Source organism: Nerophis ophidion, linkage group LG26 (assembly GCF_033978795.1).
Source record: "Nerophis ophidion isolate RoL-2023_Sa linkage group LG26, RoL_Noph_v1.0, whole genome shotgun sequence".
Lineage (NCBI taxonomy): Eukaryota > Metazoa > Chordata > Actinopteri > Syngnathiformes > Syngnathidae > Nerophis > Nerophis ophidion.
Window position 1 is genome coordinate 15710102 of NC_084636.1, and position 21453 is coordinate 15731554.

Here is a 21453-nt window from a genome sequence, read left to right on the forward strand (position 1 = left end):
TCAACAGAGAAATGTGGACATTCAAACAGTGTAGGTCTTATTTAGTAGGATATGTACAGCCAGCAGAGAACACAGTGAGTTCAGATAGCATAAGAACAAGTACAGTTTATACATTAGAAGTACATTTGATTATTTTGTTGAAGTCCATTTCTAAGGATCGAGAAACCGGTTCTCTTGGGAAATGTACTTGCTTTTAAATTAAATTATTAATCGTTTTTAAATTATGTTTGACCTGTTTTGGCATGACTGCTGTTGTTCTGTTGTATTGTCTTGTTGTAATTATTGTTTGTGCCGCCCTCTTTGTCAGGTCGGTCTTAAAAAAAGAGATTTGAATGTCAAAGAGTCTTTACCTGGTTAAATAAAGGAAATTGAATTGAGTTACACAGTAACCTCTATTAGTCCTGAGGTCCATCACATAAGACAATAACAATCTCTAAATAAAAATTCAATACATAGAAAATACACTCAACAACAAAAAGTTATCTATATAAAGTGCCGAACCCGAATACGCTATTCGGAAAGGCAAAAATAACGTGTTTTTTTTAAGAATACTTATATCGAACAAATACTTTCATGTCATAGAAATTAGAATAAAGATTTGTTCACATTTCTTAATGTGGTTGAAACAAAACAACCAATTTTCCATGACCGTAACTACAATGGATAATTAAAGAACATTTGCACTGTAACGCAAAAAAAAAGAAAAATAATAATTTTACTGGAATAGAGATAAAAATACAAATACCCCCCCCCCACCCCCTCAACGAATTCTTATACACATACAAAGAGCGGATGCTTTGCACACCCCCACTATAAACAGACAGTACTACATAACCAGAAATCATGATCGTATTTAAAGATAAAAGTAATTATTAATATTATTTTCCCTAAATATCTAAAAGTATTTATATTATTTTCATGTCATATTATGCTCATTCCAGTGCTGTTGTTTTTTGCCATAGAGTGTATCCAATCAGAATTCAGCAAGCTTATGTTGCTATGCTGTACGAAATCTGCCCAGGGGCCTTCAGAATCAACAATGCGGGTGTCCGTGAATGGACACAAACATATGATAGACAGTTACGATAGCAAATCAGATCACGAGTTGCTGTCAGTAAGTAAGGCCTTCTAGCTGGCCTAAGGCAGATATATATAGTGATGTTACAAGCTAGGTAACATAAGAACTTCATTACCCAGAATGCCAGAATAGTGAAGCGCATGCGCAGTAGCCCTGTTACGGTTGTTGAATGTAGAGATGCAGCGGGATGTTTTTGATGAGCACGCTGTGGAGTAAACTTTAAGAACTCGGTCAAAACGCCTCGTCTGCATCTTTTATATTTGCAAGGCCATTTTCAAGAAGGATATTTAAAGAGAAACTACATCTTATGGGACCATGTCGGCCTACCTCGGAAACTCGCTCAGCTATCCCGGCGATGAAATGTGAGTTCCATCCAACCATCCATCCATCCATTTTCTACCGCGTGTCCCGTTTGGAGTCGTTGGAGCCTACCTCAGCTGCATACGGGCGGAAGGCGGTGTACACCCTGGACAAGTCTCCACTTCATCGCAGGGCCAACACAGATAGACAGACAACATTCACACTCACATTCACACACTAGGGCCAATTTAGTGTTGCCAATCGACCTATCCCCAGGTGCATGTCTTTGGAAGTGGGAGGAAGCCGGAGTACCCGGAGGGAACCCACGCAGTCACGGGGAGAACATGCAAACTCCACACAGAAAGATCCCGAGCCCGGGATTGAACCCAGGACAACTCAGGACCTTCGTATTGTGAGGCACATGCACCAACCCCTCCTCCACCATGCTGCCAAAATGTGAGTTCATATATTTTATTTCTTAATTTTTTCACATTTAATATGTATTTTCTATCCATCCATTTTGTACCGCTTATTCCTTTTTGGGGTTGCGGGGGGCGCTGGCACCTATCTCAGCTACAATCGGGCAGTTGACAGTACCACATAAGATAAGTTTTAATTGCTGATGCAGTTTTTTTTATTTTTAAATGCGCCAGAAAATAACCCGTTTTGTACAATTCCCAGTAGTCCGTAAATGGGTTTGTGTACAGTATTTCTCCAGCAATGGTCATGTGATGACAAATTATGGTATTTTGAGAGGTCATCATTGAAGTTGGACATCACTGAAGACCTAGTTGGGAAACGCACAGCCCACCACTGACTAAAACACACAGGACATAAAAGGAAGAAAAAAAAAAAAGTCTTAATTGCAGTATCTCTTCAAGCTTGTTTTTAAAACCCCTTACATTATTCGGCTTCTTTAAAAGAGGGAGGGAAAGCCTATTCCGCTGGGAAGCAGCTCTGCACAACACAGTTTAGTATAGCACATGTTCTTGCTCTGGGTACTACTACGTATCCATTAGTCTGTTTTCTAAAATAGTGTCGGTCGGACTGTATTAACATAAGATATTTTGGGATCTAAGATTTTTGGTCTTCAATGAATAGTATATAAAAATACCAGCAAGTTTTTTAGTAAAAAGTGACAGACTTAAAGGATAACTGCACATTCCTTGGAATTTTGCCTATCATTTACAATCAAAATGTAAGACAAGCACACATATATTGTTCTTTTTTAATGCATTCTAACTCATACATGAATGTTAGCAAATGTCAGCCAACAATACACCAAATGCGAGTCAATAAGGTACTCTAAAAAAACATCCATAAATATCAATGTTTTATATACACGTTGTAAGTAAATGTATAATGTAGTAACAGGCACATTCACAATATGTAATATGTACATATTTTGCTAATTTTAAGCATATTGCGGATCATTCATTTCAGAGATGCATCAAAATGTTAGCTTTTCCCTTCGACTACAACTCACGGCAGACTTTGTGAACAACAACAAACATAAAAAGACAAACACTTACTGTATAATGTCTGCTCTCACTGGGATCAATCAATCAATCAATGTTTATTTATATAGCCCTAAATCACAAATGTATGAGAACTGATAGGATGTGAAGTGAAGTGAATTATATTTATATAGCGCTTTTCTCTAGTGACTCCAAGCGCTTTTACATAGTGAAACCCAATATCTAAGTTACATTTAAACCAGTGTGGGTGGCACTGGGAGCAGGTGGGTAAAGTTTCTCGCCCAAGGACACAACAGCACTGACTTGGATGGCGGAAGCGGGAACCGAACCTGGAACCCTCAAGTTGCTGGCACAGCCACTCTACCAACCGAGCTATACCGCCCCAAGAAGAAGACATTGGTTCTTCCGGAATATACATTAAATATGTCTGGCTGCCTGGTCTTTAGCTTTCTGCAAACGAGGCCCCTAAAACACTTAACTTGAATATCTCTGTCATATCACAACCACACTGGGGGATTAGTCTGTGTTGATACAGGAATCATGCGAGAATATTTTGTGATTAATTCCATGCTTGGTTGATTCGTTAATTTTGAATACCTTAGTTTAAACTTTAAGTATTGTATTTATTACACACCATCTGTTTGATTGTAGCGTTTCATTACAAATCTATCGCCATTGCTGATGCTAATCTTTAGCATGTCTGTGGCAAATCCAGTGTAAATTAGCATCAAGCTAGCGCATTTTTTAGATGTAAAGCCATATTGTACTTTTGGGTGCCTTCCTCTTGCTTTGTCAGCGTGGAAATTATTCTGTGCTAGTTTGTGACCAGACATTACCGTATCGAAATATGGTCCCGGTTGTTTTGTTTTTTGTGAAATCGGTACCCGGTAGTTCTTTGGTCGGTACCTATAAAAGTACTGAATTCGATGCCTATCCCAGCTGTCATTTTCTGCGAGTGGGCAGTATGCGTCTAAATGTGAGGTTGATACGAGGCATGAGGACCTTTTTTTGAACAGGAAGGCTGTGATACCTTCATGCTAATGAAGTGAATTTATTGACTCATATGTTCAACCTAAGGTGAATTTTCATATCCAAACTTGGAGAAAGCAAACCAGGTCCTTAGATGGACATTCACATGTGGACTGGAATTTCTCCCGAGAAGAAGCAATAAAACCAGGCTTCGAAATGCCAGAGTTATTCCTGTATTCTGGCGGAGAGATTCTATGTTTACCTTAAATAAAATTGTGAATATACAAGACAACTTGTCTTTTTTTAGAAAGAAAGAAAACAAAGGCTCCTAATTTACCTGCTGACATATGCAGTAACATCCATCCATTTTCTACCGCTTGTCCCTTTCGGGCTCGCTGAAGCCTATCTCAACTGTATTCGGGCGGAAGGCGGGGTACACCCTGGACATGTCGCAACCTCATCAAAGGGCCAACACAGATAGACAGACAACACACTGCAAAAAGTCGGTGTTCAAAAACCAGAAAAAAAAAATACAAGAATGAGGGGTATTTTATTTGAATTAAGCAAAACTATCTGCCAAAAGCACAACAAAATTTCGCTTGTCAAAACTTTCCGAAACAACTCAAATTAGCTAACCTCAATGAACCCAAAAATACCTTAAAACAAGTATATTCAGAGTGGTTGAAAAACACTGCACTAAAGAACATGGAAGAATAGGGCCCATAATGGAGATTCTGCATTTTCCTGTCGCAATATGTTCAATCTTGGGTTCTATGGATCCCATTATTTATTTTGTCTTTATCTTCGTCTTCCTGACAGGAAGAAAAAGTCATACAAAAAGCCTGAGAAAAATCCAAGCTACCCAGTAAATGTTGGTCAAAATGAGTTACTGTGACTTACTTTGACTTTAGAGGTTATGCTGTTGAATTGTTTTAGAAAGGGCTATTAAATAAAAATGTATTGCCTTGTCGTCTTCCGCCATCTTAGTTGAGTGTTCCGCACTTAAATAGTGTTTTTCCCTGGAAAACAAGTCTGAACAAGACGGATTGTCTTATTGTCTGGCTCTCGAGATGTGCGCAGCCTAACCAACAGGGGGCGCCCTATGATTACTTCTCCAAGCGGGTCAGAGCTTTTCGGCCGGTCACTCAAACACAGCAGGAAACATTTTGCCTCAAATGAGTCTATAGTCAGTTTAACCCTGAATAATAGATCCAAACTCCTGATTAATCTCTCCTAGTGTTGTCCCGAAACCAATATTTTGGTGCCGGTACCAAAATGATTTCGATACTTTTCGGTACTTTTATAAATAAAGGGGTCCGCAAAATTTTTTTATTAGTGGCTTTATTTTAACAAAAAATCTTACGGTACTTTAAACAGGTTTCTTGTTGCAATTTAGTCCTTAAATGATATAGTGAACATACAAAACAACTTGTTTTTTATTCGTAAGTAAGCAAACAAAGGCTCCTAATTTAGCTGCTGACATATGCAGTAACATATTGTGTCATTTATCATGTTATTATTTTGTCAACATTATTAAAGACAAGTTGTAGAAAATGCACTGTTAATATCTGCTTACTTTCTCTTTTAACATGTTCTATCTACACTTCTGTTAAAATGTAATAATCACTTATATTTCTGTTGTTTGATACTTTACATTAGTTTTGGATGATACCATAAATGTGGGTATCAATCCAATACCAAGTAGTTACAGGATAATACATTGGTCATATTCAAAGTCCTCATGTGTCCAGGGAAGTATTTCCTGAGTTTATAAACATAAGATACATGTAAAAAAAAAAAAAATGAAAAGATGTTGTGATGCCGAAAAATAGACAATCATAGTAGTATCGACTAGATACGCTACTGTACTTGGTATCATTATAGTGGATGTTAGGTGTAGATAGGCAGAGACGATATAGTACTGAATATGATTTGTAAGTATCACGGTACTCTACTAATACCAGTATACCTTACAACCATAGTCCAGTTAGAGATACATTGGTCGTATTCAAAGTCTTTATGTGTCCAGGGACATATTTCCTGAGTTTATAAACATTATATGAATTAAAAAAAAGACGAAAGAAGATTTTGTGATGCCCAAAAAATTGTCTTAATCATAGTAGTATCAACTAGATATGTGCCTGAACTTGATATCATTCCAGTGGATGTCAGGTGTAGCTCCACCAATTATATTTTGATGCCGGTGAGCTACGGTGTGTAGTGAAGCATGTTTAGCTATTCCTCGTCCTGCAGGGATGATATTTGTAAGAAACTCACTTTGTCGCCATGGAGGCGAGGATTAGTGATTTACAAGTGCGTAGCTAAAACACTGCAGACGGCGGAGGGAGGTTAGCCACTAGCTAGCTAGCCCTGTCTTAAGGCACCTCTTCCTTATGGCGTTTCAGTGTTATAACTTCATCTTTATCGTTAGTTTTTTAAGCCAGAATGCATCAGTTCTCCTTGTTCTATCTACACACTGTGTCTGCTTGTAAGTACTCTGTGATTGTGCGCTGCCGAACATGCTCCTCTGCTCGTAAAACCAGCAATGACTCGACGTGACGAAAATGATTCATTAGTAGTATTACTGATACTGGTATACCGTACAACCCTAGTCTTTTCTAGTCTTCTATGTTTATCCGTCATTTTGTAAAAAAAATAATAAATCCGGCCTCACGAATGAGCAAATCAGTAAAATCATCGACGGAGCCATCAGTCTTTAAACGAGTTGTTCCCAATCGTTGGCCCACAGCAGCGGTTTGCAATTAGCATCACAGAAGCAACTCGAGTTAATCTGACATTTCTGTCTTTTTTTGGGTCATTTTTCTCGGTGGCGGCTCACGGTTACGCCGCTGAGCCGGTTGTTCCACACGTTTGGACAGCTTAATGCTTCCCATCAAGCGCTGCCAACAACACGTTTGAATCGGCCCGAGTTTCCTATTTAATCTTTGATTTGTTGATGTTCTATTCTTAATCTCCTCATTATGTGGCAGACACTTATCCCATCTCAAGGGACAGTTTTTTTTCTTTTTGCTTTGCAGTTAAATGTCAAATTTTTTCAAGTTTGATGAGTCAGAACAGGCAATTGCAAATACTTATTTGAGCTGTTGGTTGCTGTTGTTAGGGGAGTTTTTTTTTTTAATTAACTCAATTTCACCAAAAAAAGTAATGTCTCAGGTTATCAGTTGTTGGCCTAGACAGGGTTGTAATAACTTCGTAAGCATATCTGGCTTAGATCGGGCCTGGGCAATTATTGTGACACGAGGGGCCGAGTTTCGAGAAAAAAATGTGTCTGGGGGCCAGTAAACCTATTTTTGGTAACACTTTAGTATGGTGATCATATTCTAAGTAACACAGACTTAATTTAACGTTGTTTGGACCCTAGGGGAACATATAAAGGTTAGGGTTAGGGTTACTGTGGACGGACGGAGCCGACAGCAGCTTAGGACAAACAGCGGTCCTGCCCAAGATGGCGGCCAGGAGGCGCAGCATGCAACGGAGCGAAAAAGGTGGGGCACGCTTGGAGCGACGCTGCGGCAATCCGAGTCATGTGTGTAGATCACACACCTGCTCTTAATCCCTGCATCTTCTCCTCCAGCATAAAAGGGGAGAAGGAGGAGCGATTGTGGCAGAAGTAGGAGAACCAGGAGAAAGACCTAGAGAGCGACAATGACCAAGAGCGAGCCGAAGACAACAGCGAGGACGCAGCCGATCAAGGAGCGAGAGAGGAGCAAGCAGGAAGGCGCTGAGCAGCTGAAAAGCGACCCGACGGAAAGATAAGCTGTTACTGAAAAATAAAGCGAGTCAAACCTGCTCGGCGATGTCATTCCTCAATGAATCATGCAACCCACACGATGGCGGCGCGAAGCCGTTCACAGTTACTAATAAGGAATAATTTTGAGGTTAGTTAATGGCTTACTGGTTGTATAATAAGGACATGCAGAATAAGGTGTTAATGATTAATTAAGAGCCAATATGTTACTAATTTGAATCTTAATAAGCAACTAATTAATGGTGAATATGTTCTCCATACTAAAGTGTTACCCTGTATTTAGGAACACTAATACAAACTTCACAATAAAGTCTGATTTAATGCTAAAACGTTATAAAAGACCGCCTTTAAAACGGAATGGACATTTTTTAATTTTATTTTATTATTATTTTTACTGAATGAGACACCCAGAATGTACATGAAATTAAAGAATGTGGGATTTACTATAAATCACAAAATTCATCGTTTTTTATTTTAAAAAAAAATAAGGTAACACTTTAGTATGGGGAACATATTCACCATTAATTAGTTGCTTATTAACATGCAATTTAGTACCATATTGGCACTTAGTCATTATTAAGTACTTAATACCTTATTCTGCATGGCCTTATTATACAACCATAAGCCATTTATGAAGAGTCTTCCCTCAACCTCAGAATTATTGCTTATTAGTAACCCTAACCTTTATATGTTCCCCTAGTGTCCAAATAACTCTAAATTAAGTATCTTACTTAGAATATGTTCCCCATACTAAAGTGTTACCAAAAATAAAAATACAATATCAACTATGAACGATAAAACACTGAATATTGACAACATATGAACGTCACACCTCCTCTCAATCGACATATTTTACAATCAATCGAAACGCAAAAAAAATGCAACAAACACAGCAAAATATGAACGCTCAGGGTAAAAAAAAAAAACAAAAAAAACACTTCCAGTCCGAGAAAGAACAGACAGGAGAGGCAGCTGATGGTGACCTTTTATCGCTCGGCTGTCGAGAGTCTGCTGACGTACTGCATAACGGTGTGGTACGCCAGCTGCACTGAAGCAGACAAAAAAGCAATTCAGAGGGTCATAAAGTCTGCACAAAAAAATCTTTGGCCGCCCCCTCCCCTCTCTGAAGAATTTCCACAGCTCCCGTTTCCTCAACAGAGCAAAAAGCATCACCAAGCACACACCCTGGCTTTCACCTGTTCGACCTGCTACCCAACAGGCGGGCGCTACAGGTGCACCAGAGCCAGAACCAACAGGCTCAGAGACAGCTTCTTTCCCAGAGCTGTTACCATCTTGAACTGTAACTTATGATAAACGATTCACCCCTATAAAATATCCTACACTAATGCAATATTATCTTTCGAGTGCAATACATCTGACAGTGATTATATATTACTCCGGTACTCTTGTCTTGCTCTGTATATTGTATAGTATTTTGTATATTGTATAGGATTGCTTATTATTTTCATAGTAGTCTGTTTCAATTCATTTTTTTTTGTTTGTTTTTGTTTTCTATATTACCTAGGGGTGTACTGGTACACAAAAATTTTGGTTCAGTACGTACCTCGGTTTCCAGGTCATGGTTCAGTTCATTTTCGGTACAGTAAATAGACAAAATATATTTTTGTTGGTTATTTATTTATCAAAAAAAGCAAAATCTTGCACCAAAAATATTTTCTTACTGGAATATTAATGTGAAGTAATTGGAACCTTGGATAGGCCAATAATTCATTATAACATTGATTTTGATTCAATATTATGTTTTGAGCAATGACAGTTTGAAAGAAAAAATCAGCTTTGTTTTATTAGTCAACGTTGCAACTTTTTCTAAATTACATTTAACCTTCAAGCTTTTTTATTTCACTTTTGTTATGTTTTTGTTTATTTTCAAAGTATTTATAGACTGTGCCGTGGGCCTTAAAACATTAGCTGTGGGCCGCAAATGGCCTCCGGGGCACACTTTTGACACCCCTGTTATAGATAATTAAAAAATTTAATCTGATAAATCAATGAATAAAAAGAAGAGCCTGGAGACGCATGCACGTTTATCATTACCCTCCCGATCTCTGCTCCTCCCTCACAAATTCTGCTGCGCGCACGATTGGTTTTGCTTTTTACCCCTTCTTAACCCTGAACGTACATTGTTAATACACGCAACCATAACTGAAAATGCCGGACATTTGAGGCATTTAAGAAACTCTGCCTTGACAGCCCCGCAAAAGAGGACATGTCCAGTGAAAACAGGAGGTATGGTCCGTCTATTCTAGCAAGGTCGCTGCTAGCATCCTAGCAAAAGAGGACATGTCCGGTGCTAGCAGCGACCTTGCTAGAATAGACTGTCTGGAAACTCGTTCAGTACATCTCCGCATCGGATTGAAACCCCCGTACCGAAACTGTTCAATACAAATACACATACCATTACAGCTCTAATATTACCCATTGTGCAATTTATTTTTATCCCATATTTTTTCCCACTACTGCACCTTAAATTGGGAGTCTTTAATCCCGTTATATGCAAATATAATGACAATAAAGTCCATTCTATTCTTCTATTCTATATATCTGATACATCACTAAGCTTTAGAGGCCTACTGAAATGAGATCTTATTTAAACGGGGATAGCAGGTCCATTCTATGTGTCATACTTGATCATTTCGCGATATTGCCATATTTTTGCTGAAAGTATTTAGTAGAGAACATCCACGATAAAGTTCGCAACTTTTTTTGTAGCTAACAGAAAAGCTCTGCCTTTACCGGAAGTCGCAGATGATGACGTCACCCGTTGATGGCTCCTCACAACCTCACATTGTTTTTAAAGAGGAGCCTCCAACAAAAACAGCTATTCGGACCGAGAAAACGACAATTTCCCCATCAATTTGAGCGAAGATGTTTGAGGATATTGATAGCGATGGACTAGAAAAAAAAAAAAAAAAAAAAAGGCGATTGCATTGGGACGGATTCAGATGTTTTTAGACACATTTACTAGGATAATTCTGGGAAATCCCTTATCTTTCTATTGTGTTGCTAATGTTTTAGTGAGTTTAATATTACCTGATAGTCGGAGGGGTGTGTCCACGGGTCTGTTGACGCCAGTGTCTAAGGGAAGTCGACGCCAGCTGAGCTGATCTCCGGTAAGTGGAAACTTTTTACCACAATTTTCTCACCGTAAACTGCTGGCTGACATTTGGTCTGGATCCATGTTCACTTGACCGCTGTGATCCATAGGAAAGCTTCACCTCCGGGTATTTTAAACAAAGAATCACTGTGTGTTTGTGTGGCTAAAGGCTAAAGCTTCCCAACTCCATCTTTCTACTTTGAATTCTCCATTACTAATTGAACAAATTGCAAAAGATTCAGCAACACAGATCTCCAAAATACTGTGTAATTATGCCGTTAAAGCAGACGACATTTAACTGTGTGTGTGCGCAGCGCTCATACTTCCTAAAAAACAGTGTCGTCTTGCGTACACGTCATCATTACACGATGTTTTCATGACGAAACTCCCGGGAAATTTAAAATTGCAATTTAGTAAACTAAAAAGGTCGTATTGGCATGTGTTGCAATGTTAATATTTCATCATTGATATATAAACTATCAGACTGCGTGGTGGGTAGTAGTGGGTTTCAGTAGGCCTTTAAATTGGAAACCTTAATCCCGTTATATGCAAATATAATGACAATAAAGTCCATTCTATATATCTGATGTATCACTAAGCTTTAGAACTTTCTTGTAAAAATCTCCTTTCCGCGTCAGTCACCGCCAGTCAGCTTGTGAATTAGAGGTTTGTTTATCTATTTGCAAGTTTTATCAGCCCGTCTATCAAAATGTATCTGTTCCTGCCTAAACTTCCCCCCCCACCACTTCCATCGTCGGATGCCCGTCCAACAGACTGTGTGCCGTCTCCTCTGTTCGTATTGTTCCTGCCTTTGGTGGCGGTAGAAAAGAAACAAAGCAGACTTTGGCACGGTGAGCCTCCCAAACAGGGGGTGTGCAGAGAACACAACCAACCATTCTTTGTTTTCTGGATGCCTCGAAAAGCCTGCGGATACAACCGCCAGGTGGTTTATCCAAGCGCACTCACAGAGAAAGAGGAACTGTGCTGTGATGACACACGTGCCTGTGCCGAGCGGAGCATGCCATGCACATAACTTTGGTGGAGTCTGTTTTGTTTTTTTAAAACGACATGGATGTCTCCTATTCCCCAGCGCTCTCTTGATTCTTTGTCAGATAGCTGACTTCGGATCGAGCGATGCAAGATGGAGGAGTAGTACTAAAGCCGGTACAGCTTTCTACAGAGCAGCTCAATTAACTGTAGCTCCACTTTCAAACTGTTGGGGTTCAGTGGTTTGTTCAATAGGCCTTGCCCAGTGCTCAGGAAGTGGAACTTCCCTGCAGATACCACACCTAATTTGGATGTCCTCTGAAGCAGGAATCGAACCCATGACCCCCGCAGTCCAAGGACTTGAGTCCTTTTAGACTTCTTAGGCCCTGTCTATATTAAGCCGGATAACTCCTTAAACCAGTGGTTCTCAAATGGGGGTACGCATAGCCCTGGGGGTACTTGAAGGTATGCCAAGGGGTACATGAAAGTTTTTTTTTTAAATATTCTAAAAATAGCAACAATTTAAAAATCATTTATAAATATAATTATTGAATAATACTTCAACAAAATATGAATGTAAGTTCATAAACTGTGGGAAAAAAAACAAAAATGCAATATTCAGTGTTGACAGCTAGATTCTTTGTGAGCATGTTCCATAAATATTGATGTTAAAGATTTATTTTTTTTGGTGAAGAAATGTTTAGAAGTAAGTTCATGAATCCAGATGGATCTCTATTACAATCCCCAAAGAGGGCACTTTAAGTTGATGATTACTTCTATGTGTTGAAATCTTTATTTATAATTGAATCACTTGTTTATTTTTCAACAATGTTTGTTATTTATATATCTTTTTTTTCCAAATAGTTCAAGAAAGACCACTACAAATGAGCAATATTTTGCACTGTTATACAATTTTATAAATCATAAACTGATGACATAATGCTGTATTTTACTTCTTTACCTCTTTTTTTCACCCAAAAATGCTTTGCTCTGATTAGGGGGTACTTGAATTAAAAAAATTTTCACAGGGGGCACATCACTGAAAAAAGGTTGAGAACCACTGCCTTAAACGAGAAATTATTTAAACCAAGCACCGTGTCAGCCACACTAAACCATCGTTAAGGTTACCCTCCTTGGATAATTTTTTACACGGGTGGGTTAAGTGAAGTGAAATGTATTTATATAGTGCTTTCCTCTATTGACTCAAAGCGCTTTACATAGTGAAACCCAATATCAAAGTTACATCTGAACCAGTGTGGGGGGCACTAGGAGCAAGTGGGTAAAGTGTCTGGCCCAAGGACACAACGGTAGTGACTAGGATGGGGTTCGAACCTGGAACCCTCAAGTTGCTGGCACGGCCGCTGGAACCAAACGGAGCTATACCGCCCCGGGTGCGCCATGTATTTATTGAATCTCCGGCTCTTACCTTTGTATGGACTAATTGATCGTTTACAAAGTGAGTTCGGAGAGGAAATTACGTCAGAAAGACTGCGCCCCACACAAGTAGTGACGTCAGAAAGAACGCGCCACAGCCAGCTTCATAACAACCGGAGTTAACCAGTGGAAAGATGGAGGTGAGTCATCGAAACATGTTTCTCTTTCTTCTCCATGTACAGGCGCTTTTGGAAATCACACATGAATACCTTTGGAGAAAGCGATTGCAGCTATTTGGGATACAACACTTCTCAGACAGCAAGAGAACTTTGGAATGTTCGGGTCAGCTGTGATTCTACTGACCGAAAAACTTTGTCCATTTGTCGAAGGGGAGACAAATGTGGGCTCCCGTGGATGTGATAAAAAAAAAAAGGCATCGCGTGCTTTGTATTACCTAGCAGACAAGTGAAGACTACAGAAAACAGCGATTGCTTTTGGAATGGCAAAGCAGACTGTATCAGTTATTGTCCGCCATGTATGTCGTGGACTTTAGGTCGAGGTCCAGAGTATATAAAGTCACCAAAAAGGATTGTACAATGAAGGTGAAGGCAAAAGAGTGAGGAGTGTCCTGACCGGATATCTACATCCCTAGATTGAATGATGTAAAATGTTATGTTAATTATAAAATCATCTTTTAATTGTTTGTCAACGCTGTCTGCTCTCATTTTCTCGCACATTTGACCCTCTGATGTTCTGTGTACCTACACTCTGTCCTCCTCCTGTCCAGGCCTGCTGTGTGTGTGTGTGTGTGTGTGTGTGCGTGTCCGTGTGCGGTACATTGTGTACTTTCACATGTCTAATAAAGATTTGATTAATTTAAGATGGCTCAGGTGTGATTCACTACAATAGGGCCCCACAGCACACTGGATTCCAGTTAACTGAACTACCACAACACTGGATATTGTTCAAATAAGTTCAATTTAATTTAAGAATTTGCACAAAGCAACACTGTAGGTGACTATGTAGTGTGCATTTTCTGTGCATGCGAACTAGGTCGCGTTAAATCCCAATATTGATTCCCGAGCGCGGCCACCGCTGCTGCTCATTGCTCCCCTCACTCCAAAGGGTTGGACAAAGGGATGGGTCAAATGCAGAGGGTAATTTCACCACACCTAGTGTGTGCGTGACTATCAGTCGTACTTTAACTTTAAGTGCACCGTATCGTCCCAAAAAATTTGGTACTTGCTAAATAAAAAAAAAAGGGGGTGGTAGGTGGAGTTTGTGAAAAGGTGAACAAGTTGGACTCACCATGGTTGACGGTGTGAAGCATCAGGAGGACCAGCAAGGTTTGAAGTCGACACGTCGGCATGATGTCGCACATCCTGCTGGAGAAAAGAAAAGACTATAAGATAAACATGTTTTGTCTCTGCGGCTCCTCTTATCCACACTCTCTTCGGATTCAGAGCTGTCACTTCATTCATCCTTGTGATGTACGGCGCACTCTAAAGCCCTTTTTAAGGCTCAAAAACATTCATTTTAAGCCTTTAAAAAAAAAAAAAGTCAACTCGCTGTTACCTTCATGTTTCATCTCCCTCAAGTGTAATTTGAACTATAGGCCATTATCCCTACACTTCAGAGACAAGGATCTCCCATTTGGACAGCGAGCACTTATCCTTAATGACGTTTAAAGCCCCATTCCGCTTTTGTCTTCTCCCATTTATTCCTAATCAGCAGCACCGAGTGGATTTAAGTCTATCCCAGCATGCACTGTCCAGCACGTGTTGACAAAAAAAAATTTTTTTTTTGAAAATGAGCCAGCGTCGTCGGACTTTTTCCTTGCGTTTTCTGATCTGTTGATAGAAATGGTGCATTTTTCAAAAGCACTATTTATACACAGCAGCAAGAAACACGTTTATTTAGTGATGCATATCAACAAGGAACAAGCAGATAAGGGAGCTGCAGCCGTATCGTACATGATGTGTGCGGAAAGACTTTCCATTGCCGAGCAGAGTGTCACGGCGGCGAGGACAATGTCACATTATACAGTAAGTACACCATCCTCCATGTCAACACTCGCTATTTGGCTGGCAGGCTGACAGGGCGAGCACAACACTTCCCTGCAACTAAGCAGCTGTCACATTCAAGTTCGGCTCTAATACACACAGCCGCCTAGTTTATTTGGGTACTTAAAGAGGACATGAAGGAGCCAAAAAATATCCCATAACCCTTGTGTAATGTTCAAATTGTTACTCAGCCAGCGTTTGTGGGTCTGATGGACCCGTTGCATTGTGTGGCTTTTAAAGCCTCTCAAAAAAATACTTTTATGTTGAAATACTGAATTAATGTTTACCTTATATGAATAGACATCTGTTCAGTATTTTAACATAAGTGTTTGAAAGTTATGCATTAAAAGCTTTGAAATGCAGCGGGTCTATCAGACCCACAAACGCTTGGCTGAGTATAAACTATATGAACGTTGCACAGAAAATGTCTGTGTTCTGTCTTCTTTTGTGTTTCTGCACCTGCGGTTTCACCACAAGGTTGCAACATTGTTTGTCAACACAGTCTGCTCTCATTTTCTCGCACATTTGACTCTCTGATGTTCTGTGTACCTCAGTGTGTGTGTGTGTCTGTGTTACACAGAACAATTTCCACACTTCTATTAGCCCCAGGTCCAGTGAACCCGGATATCTTATATGTAATAGAAATGTGGAGGGGGGGGTGTATGGTGTGTAGTCATTCGTCTTTTATGTTTCTGCACCTGCGGTTCCCACACAAGGTTGCAACATTGTTTGTCAACACTGCCTGCTCTCATTTTCTCGCACATTTAACCCTCTGATGTTCTGTGTACCTACACTCTGTCCTCCTCCTGTCTAGGCCTCCTGTGTGTCTGTGTGTGTGTGCGTGTGCGTGTGGTACTCAGAACATCCATTTCCACACTTCTATTAGCCCCGGGTCCAGTGGACCCGGATATCTTATATGTAATAGAAATGTGTAGGGAGGGTGTATAGTGTGTTAAATATGTATTCTGATATTTTTTTCACATGAAATGAGCCAAAGTAAGTGAGTCTCAGTTTGAAAAATTAATTAATTATATAATTTTTACCTTTAATAAAAAAATGAAAACGGGTCCCACAGACCCGAACACCACACAAGTAGAACAACTTTTTGGCTTCCGACACAACACTGATATTGCGGCCCTGAGTATTGGCCAATACCGATCTGATACGATATGAGCACGAATCATAGTACATAATAGGGATGGGCGATGTGGCCGAAAATCTATATTTTGATATAACGTATTTTCCGGACCATAAGGCGCACTGCCGATGAATAGTATATTTTTTATCTTTTTTCACAGGCGAAAATTTTGGACACACCTTCTCATTCAATGCATGGTCTTTGTTTTCATGACTACATTGTAGATTGTCACTGAAGGTATCAAAGCCCACATATTGGGTACACTATCTGGAGTACAGGGCAGGCGAGTGGGGGATATTATGTTCGTGGAGAACTCCTCTGGCAGGGGGCTCCCCTCGTCTCTTTTAATGCGCAGCATAGGACACATAGCAAGAGTGGTCCTCAGGTCCTGTTGATCAGGGGCAATAGCTCCACAGCCACAGATCCACTAATAACCACTAATATCACAGTCAAAATGAAAGCTTGTTCCCATAGGCACCATAAACTGTTAATAATGTTTAGACACAAGTGTATATTATATATACTATTATATATATTGTATTTATATAGGTGTGTGTGTGTGATGGATATGTGTGTATTTTGGGTATATGCATGTGTGTATGTATGTGATTATGTGTGTATGTGTATGTGTATGTATATATATATATATATATATATATATATATATATATATATATATATATATATAAATTGTATATATGTGTGTGTTGTGTAAATATGTGTGTGTACATATGTATATATGTAAGTGTGTGTGAATTTAAATGTATTATATATAAACAATATATAGCAGCAACCACTGAATTGAATTATATTGTATATATATATTGTATATGTATAGGGGTGGGACCTAATAAGTTTACTTCTTCCCACTCCCTTTTGAGACAATCTTGACATCTGCAAAAGATTAGTCACATGCAATTTTTTCAATGTAGGTGTAAAAATAATGTATCTATATATTTCTTTTGTATTTTATGTCATTCTCTTGTTTAGTTTGCATGGCTCAAAATAAACCATTCATTCATTCATTCATATGCGGACCTCTCCAAGGTTTCTCATAGTCATCATTGTCACTGGGGTGAGTTTTTCCTTGCCCTTATGTGGGCTCTACCGAGGATGTTGTTGTGGTTTGTGCAGCCCTTTGAGACACTTGTGATTTAGGGCTATATAAATAAACACTGATTGATTAATTGATTGATATAATGAACACGTGCAGTTATGTACTTAACAAAAAATGGCGAAATGACTGAAAACATGTTTTAAATTCTAGTTTCTTCAAAATAGCCACCCTTTGCTCTGATTACTGTTGTGTACACTCTCGGCATTCTCTTTATAAGCTTCCAGGGGTAGTCACCAGGTGTGCTTGAAGCTCATCGAGAGAATGCCAAGAGTCTGCAAAGCATTACACAGAGCAAAGGGTGGCTATTTTGAAGAAACTAGAATATAAATCATGTTTTCCGTTATTTCACTTTTTTTGTTAAGTACATAACTCCACATATATTCATTCATAGTTTTGATGCCTTCAGTGACAATCTACAATGTAAATAGTAATGAAAATAAAGAAAAAGCATTGAATGAGGACAAGGTGTGTCCAAACTTTTGGCATGTACTGTATAAGGTGCACCGGATTATAAGGCGCATTAGAAGGAGTGACTTTTTTTTTTTCTAAATTGAAAACCCTTCCTTGTGGTCTACAAAACATGTGATGGTGGTTCTTTGGTCAAAATGTTGCATAGATTATGTTTTACAGATCATCTTCAAGCCGTTTTCTGACAGTCGCTTTAGGATGCGCCGTTTTGTGGGCGGTCTTATTTACGTGGCTCATCTTTGACAGAGTCTTCTCCCAGTCATCTTTTTTGTAGCGGTGTAGCGTGCAAGGACGGGGTGGAAGAAGTTTCAAAAGATGGAGCTAACTGTTTGAATGACATTCTGACTTTACTTAAATCAACAATGGAGCAGCATATCTTCATCTGCCGGAAATGTGTCCAGTGAAAAAATGTGCAACTGTCCATCCATCCATCCATTTTCTACCGCTTATTCCCTTTCGGAGTCGCGGGGGGCGCTGGTGTGCAACCGGAACACTTATAACTAAAGTTCCTTGGGTGAGTAGTGTACACTCACTAAACCGGTATGTTTTAGTACTTTCATGGTGAGTTTACTGACAGATATAAGTACAAACTATATGCTGCTTTATATTATAAATGGCAACAGTGGAGGATGAATGTCCCATAACAAGAAGATAGAGAAAAAGAAGAAGCTTATCGACTACGGTGGACTACAAAGGCGGATGCGCGCAATTTTTCAGGATTCATGCAGATCTCAAATACAGATTAGCAGGTTTTAGACGGTAAGAAAAGTTGCTTTTGCATAATATTGCGAAACAAAATGCCAGTTGATATGTCTTACCTTATACACACACCATAATACTCGTATGTTGAAGCATATCAAACGGTGCAGCCTACATGTATCTCTGATGTTTGACTGCCATCTACTGGTCACACTTATTACACAGTGTACCAAATACAATTGATTTGAGGTGGGTAAGCCCAAACAAACGTATTCCTTACATTAGGCTCACCGAGTTATAAGGCACTCTGTCAAGTTTTGAGGACAAAAAAAGGATTTTAAGTGCGCCTCATAGTCCGGAAAATATGGTATATTGCAACCTCTTGCAATAACACATTATTTGGTATATAAACAGGTTAGAAAAGTTCCCAATTTGACTGCTGACATGCAGTGACATTGTGTCATTTCCAAGTGTATTATTTTCTCAAAAATATTATCAATCACTTGCTAAGTTATTGTCAAAGGTGGCCATTTTCTGTTGCAACACGTTTCTGTCTACATTTCTGTTAAACTATAATAAATTCATTCTTATGTCCTTTGAAGATTTTACATTAGTTTGGTCTGATACTAGAAATGCCACATTCTGCATGTTTTACAACAGTGTGGCTTCGTAGTAAAAGAGTGCAGTCCAGACCTGTCTCCCATTGAAAATGTGTGGCCTAAATTACGACAACGGAGACCCCGGACTAAAATGAAGTGAATTATATTTACGTAGCACTTTTTCTCTCGTGACTCAAAGCGCTTTACATAGTGAAATCCAACATCCAAGTTACATTTAAACCAGTGTGAGTGGCTCTGGGTGCAGGTGGGTAAAGTGTCTTGCCCAAGGACACAACGGCAGGGACTCGGATGGGAGAAGCGAGGATCGAACCTGGAACCCTCAAATTGCTGGCACAGCCACTTGACCAACCCGGCTATACCGCCCAACTTAAGCTGTACATCAAGCGACTGAAAAACTTAATTGGTCTCCTCAGTTTCCATACGTTTACTGAGTGTTGTTAAAAGGAAAGGCCATGTAACACAGTGGTAAAAATTCCCTTGTGCCAACGTTTTTGCAATGTGTTGCTGCCATTAAATTCTAAGGTAATGATGATTTTCAAAAAAAGAAAAGAATAAAGTTTCTCAGTTTGAACATTAAATATCTTATCTTTGCAGTCTATTCAATTCAATATAGGTTGAAAAGGATTTGCAAAGCATTGTTTTTATTTACGATTTACACAATCTGCCAACTTCACTGGTTTTGGGTTTTGTATTTAAGTAAGATTTATCACGTAAAGCACCACAAAGTGCTTCACGACACAGTTAATAGCATGGTCTATTCATTTTTCACACAAAGAATATATGACACAGCTATAAAAGATGGTCAAACTGCCTTCAAGCATGTGCATGTATATACAGTATACGGCCCTACAGCTAAAGGACAGCCGTCAAATGAGGTGAAATGAAATCTGCCCTGTGCAGCCCATGGGGTACGGGGGGGTTGGGGTACGAGAGCGTAAATAATGAATGCGGACCCTCTTGGGAGACGTTGTGGGCCCGAGGGCTGGAGGGAGGATTTTCCGCCTGCTACAGTGGAGATGCTGGATTTTGATAGCTTGTGTCGGTTTACAGTAGTGTAGGTAATGCTACTGATGCAAACACTGACATCATAAAAATATCTTACCGGTGTACACCAAAATGCAAGCAAAGGCATTAAGACAGAAAATCAAGGGTTTGGGTCACAAAATAACCAACAAAAGGTTATGTTAGTCATATTTAGGGTACAAATCTTTAAAGTCACACAAAACTTTGGATTTGCAAACTCAGAATCAGAGCCGTAAAAATCCCTTGTTGTTACATGATATCAAAAAAAAGGTAGAGGATGTTTTTGTTTGTTTTGTTTATTAAATAACAACAAATAAAGATAGAACACTATTAACCGCAACGTGTGTGTGTGTAAAAAAAAAACAACCCTCAACAACATTATGATTTTTACGTTTTCATAATGTTCTTGCTTTATTTTTAGACAAAGAAAACAATATGAAGTTGTTTTTATTTTTAAGTTATTGTGCAGTGATTTCACCAGTCCGGTTTACTTTGGAGTAGATTTTTCTCCATATGGCCCCTGATGTAAAATGAGTTCGACCCCACCGACAACCTGCCTGTCTCACAGATTTTTATATATATATATATATATATATATATATATATACCGTATTTTTCAGAGTATAAGTCGCACCTGCCGAAAATGCATAATAAAGAGGAAAAAAAAAACATGAGTCGCACTGGAGTATAAGTCGCATTTTTTTGCAGAAATGTATTTGTTAAAACCCAACACCAAGAAAAGACATTTGAAAGGCAATTTAAAATAAATAAAGATTAGTGAACAACAGGCTGAATAAGTGTACGTTATATGACGCATAAATAACCAACTGAGAAGGTGCCTGGTATGTTAACGTAACATATTATGGCAAGAGTCATTCAAATAACTATAACATATAGAAAATGCTATAAATTTACCAATATATCTGTCACTCTTAATCGCTTAATCCGATGAAATCTTATACGTCTAGTCTCTTATGTGAATGAGCTAAATAATATTTGATATTTTACGGTAATGTGTTAACAGATTCACACATAAGTTGCTCCTGAGTATAAGTCGCACTCCGGCCAAACTGTGAAAAAAACTGCGACTTATAGTCAGAAAAATACGGTATCTATATATACACACACATATATATATATATATATATATATATATATATATATATATATATATATACATATATATATATATATATAAAATAAAATAAAACAGAACTACCATGCCCCCTTGTGGTCTGTGCCGTCTACTCCTCCT

At 38.9% G+C, this 21453-nt stretch overlaps 1 protein-coding gene across 1 annotated transcript in view; it reads right to left on the reverse strand.

Annotated features, from left to right (window-relative positions):
- ncanb (neurocan b) overlaps positions 1-21453 on the reverse strand; it is a 470747-nt gene that overhangs the window by 327443 nt on the left and 121851 nt on the right. Inside the window, 1 exon segment of the mRNA XM_061888041.1 lies at positions 14379-14455. Within this exon segment, the coding sequence (XP_061744025.1) occupies positions 14379-14451 (73 nt within the window). The 5' untranslated portion in view covers positions 14452-14455.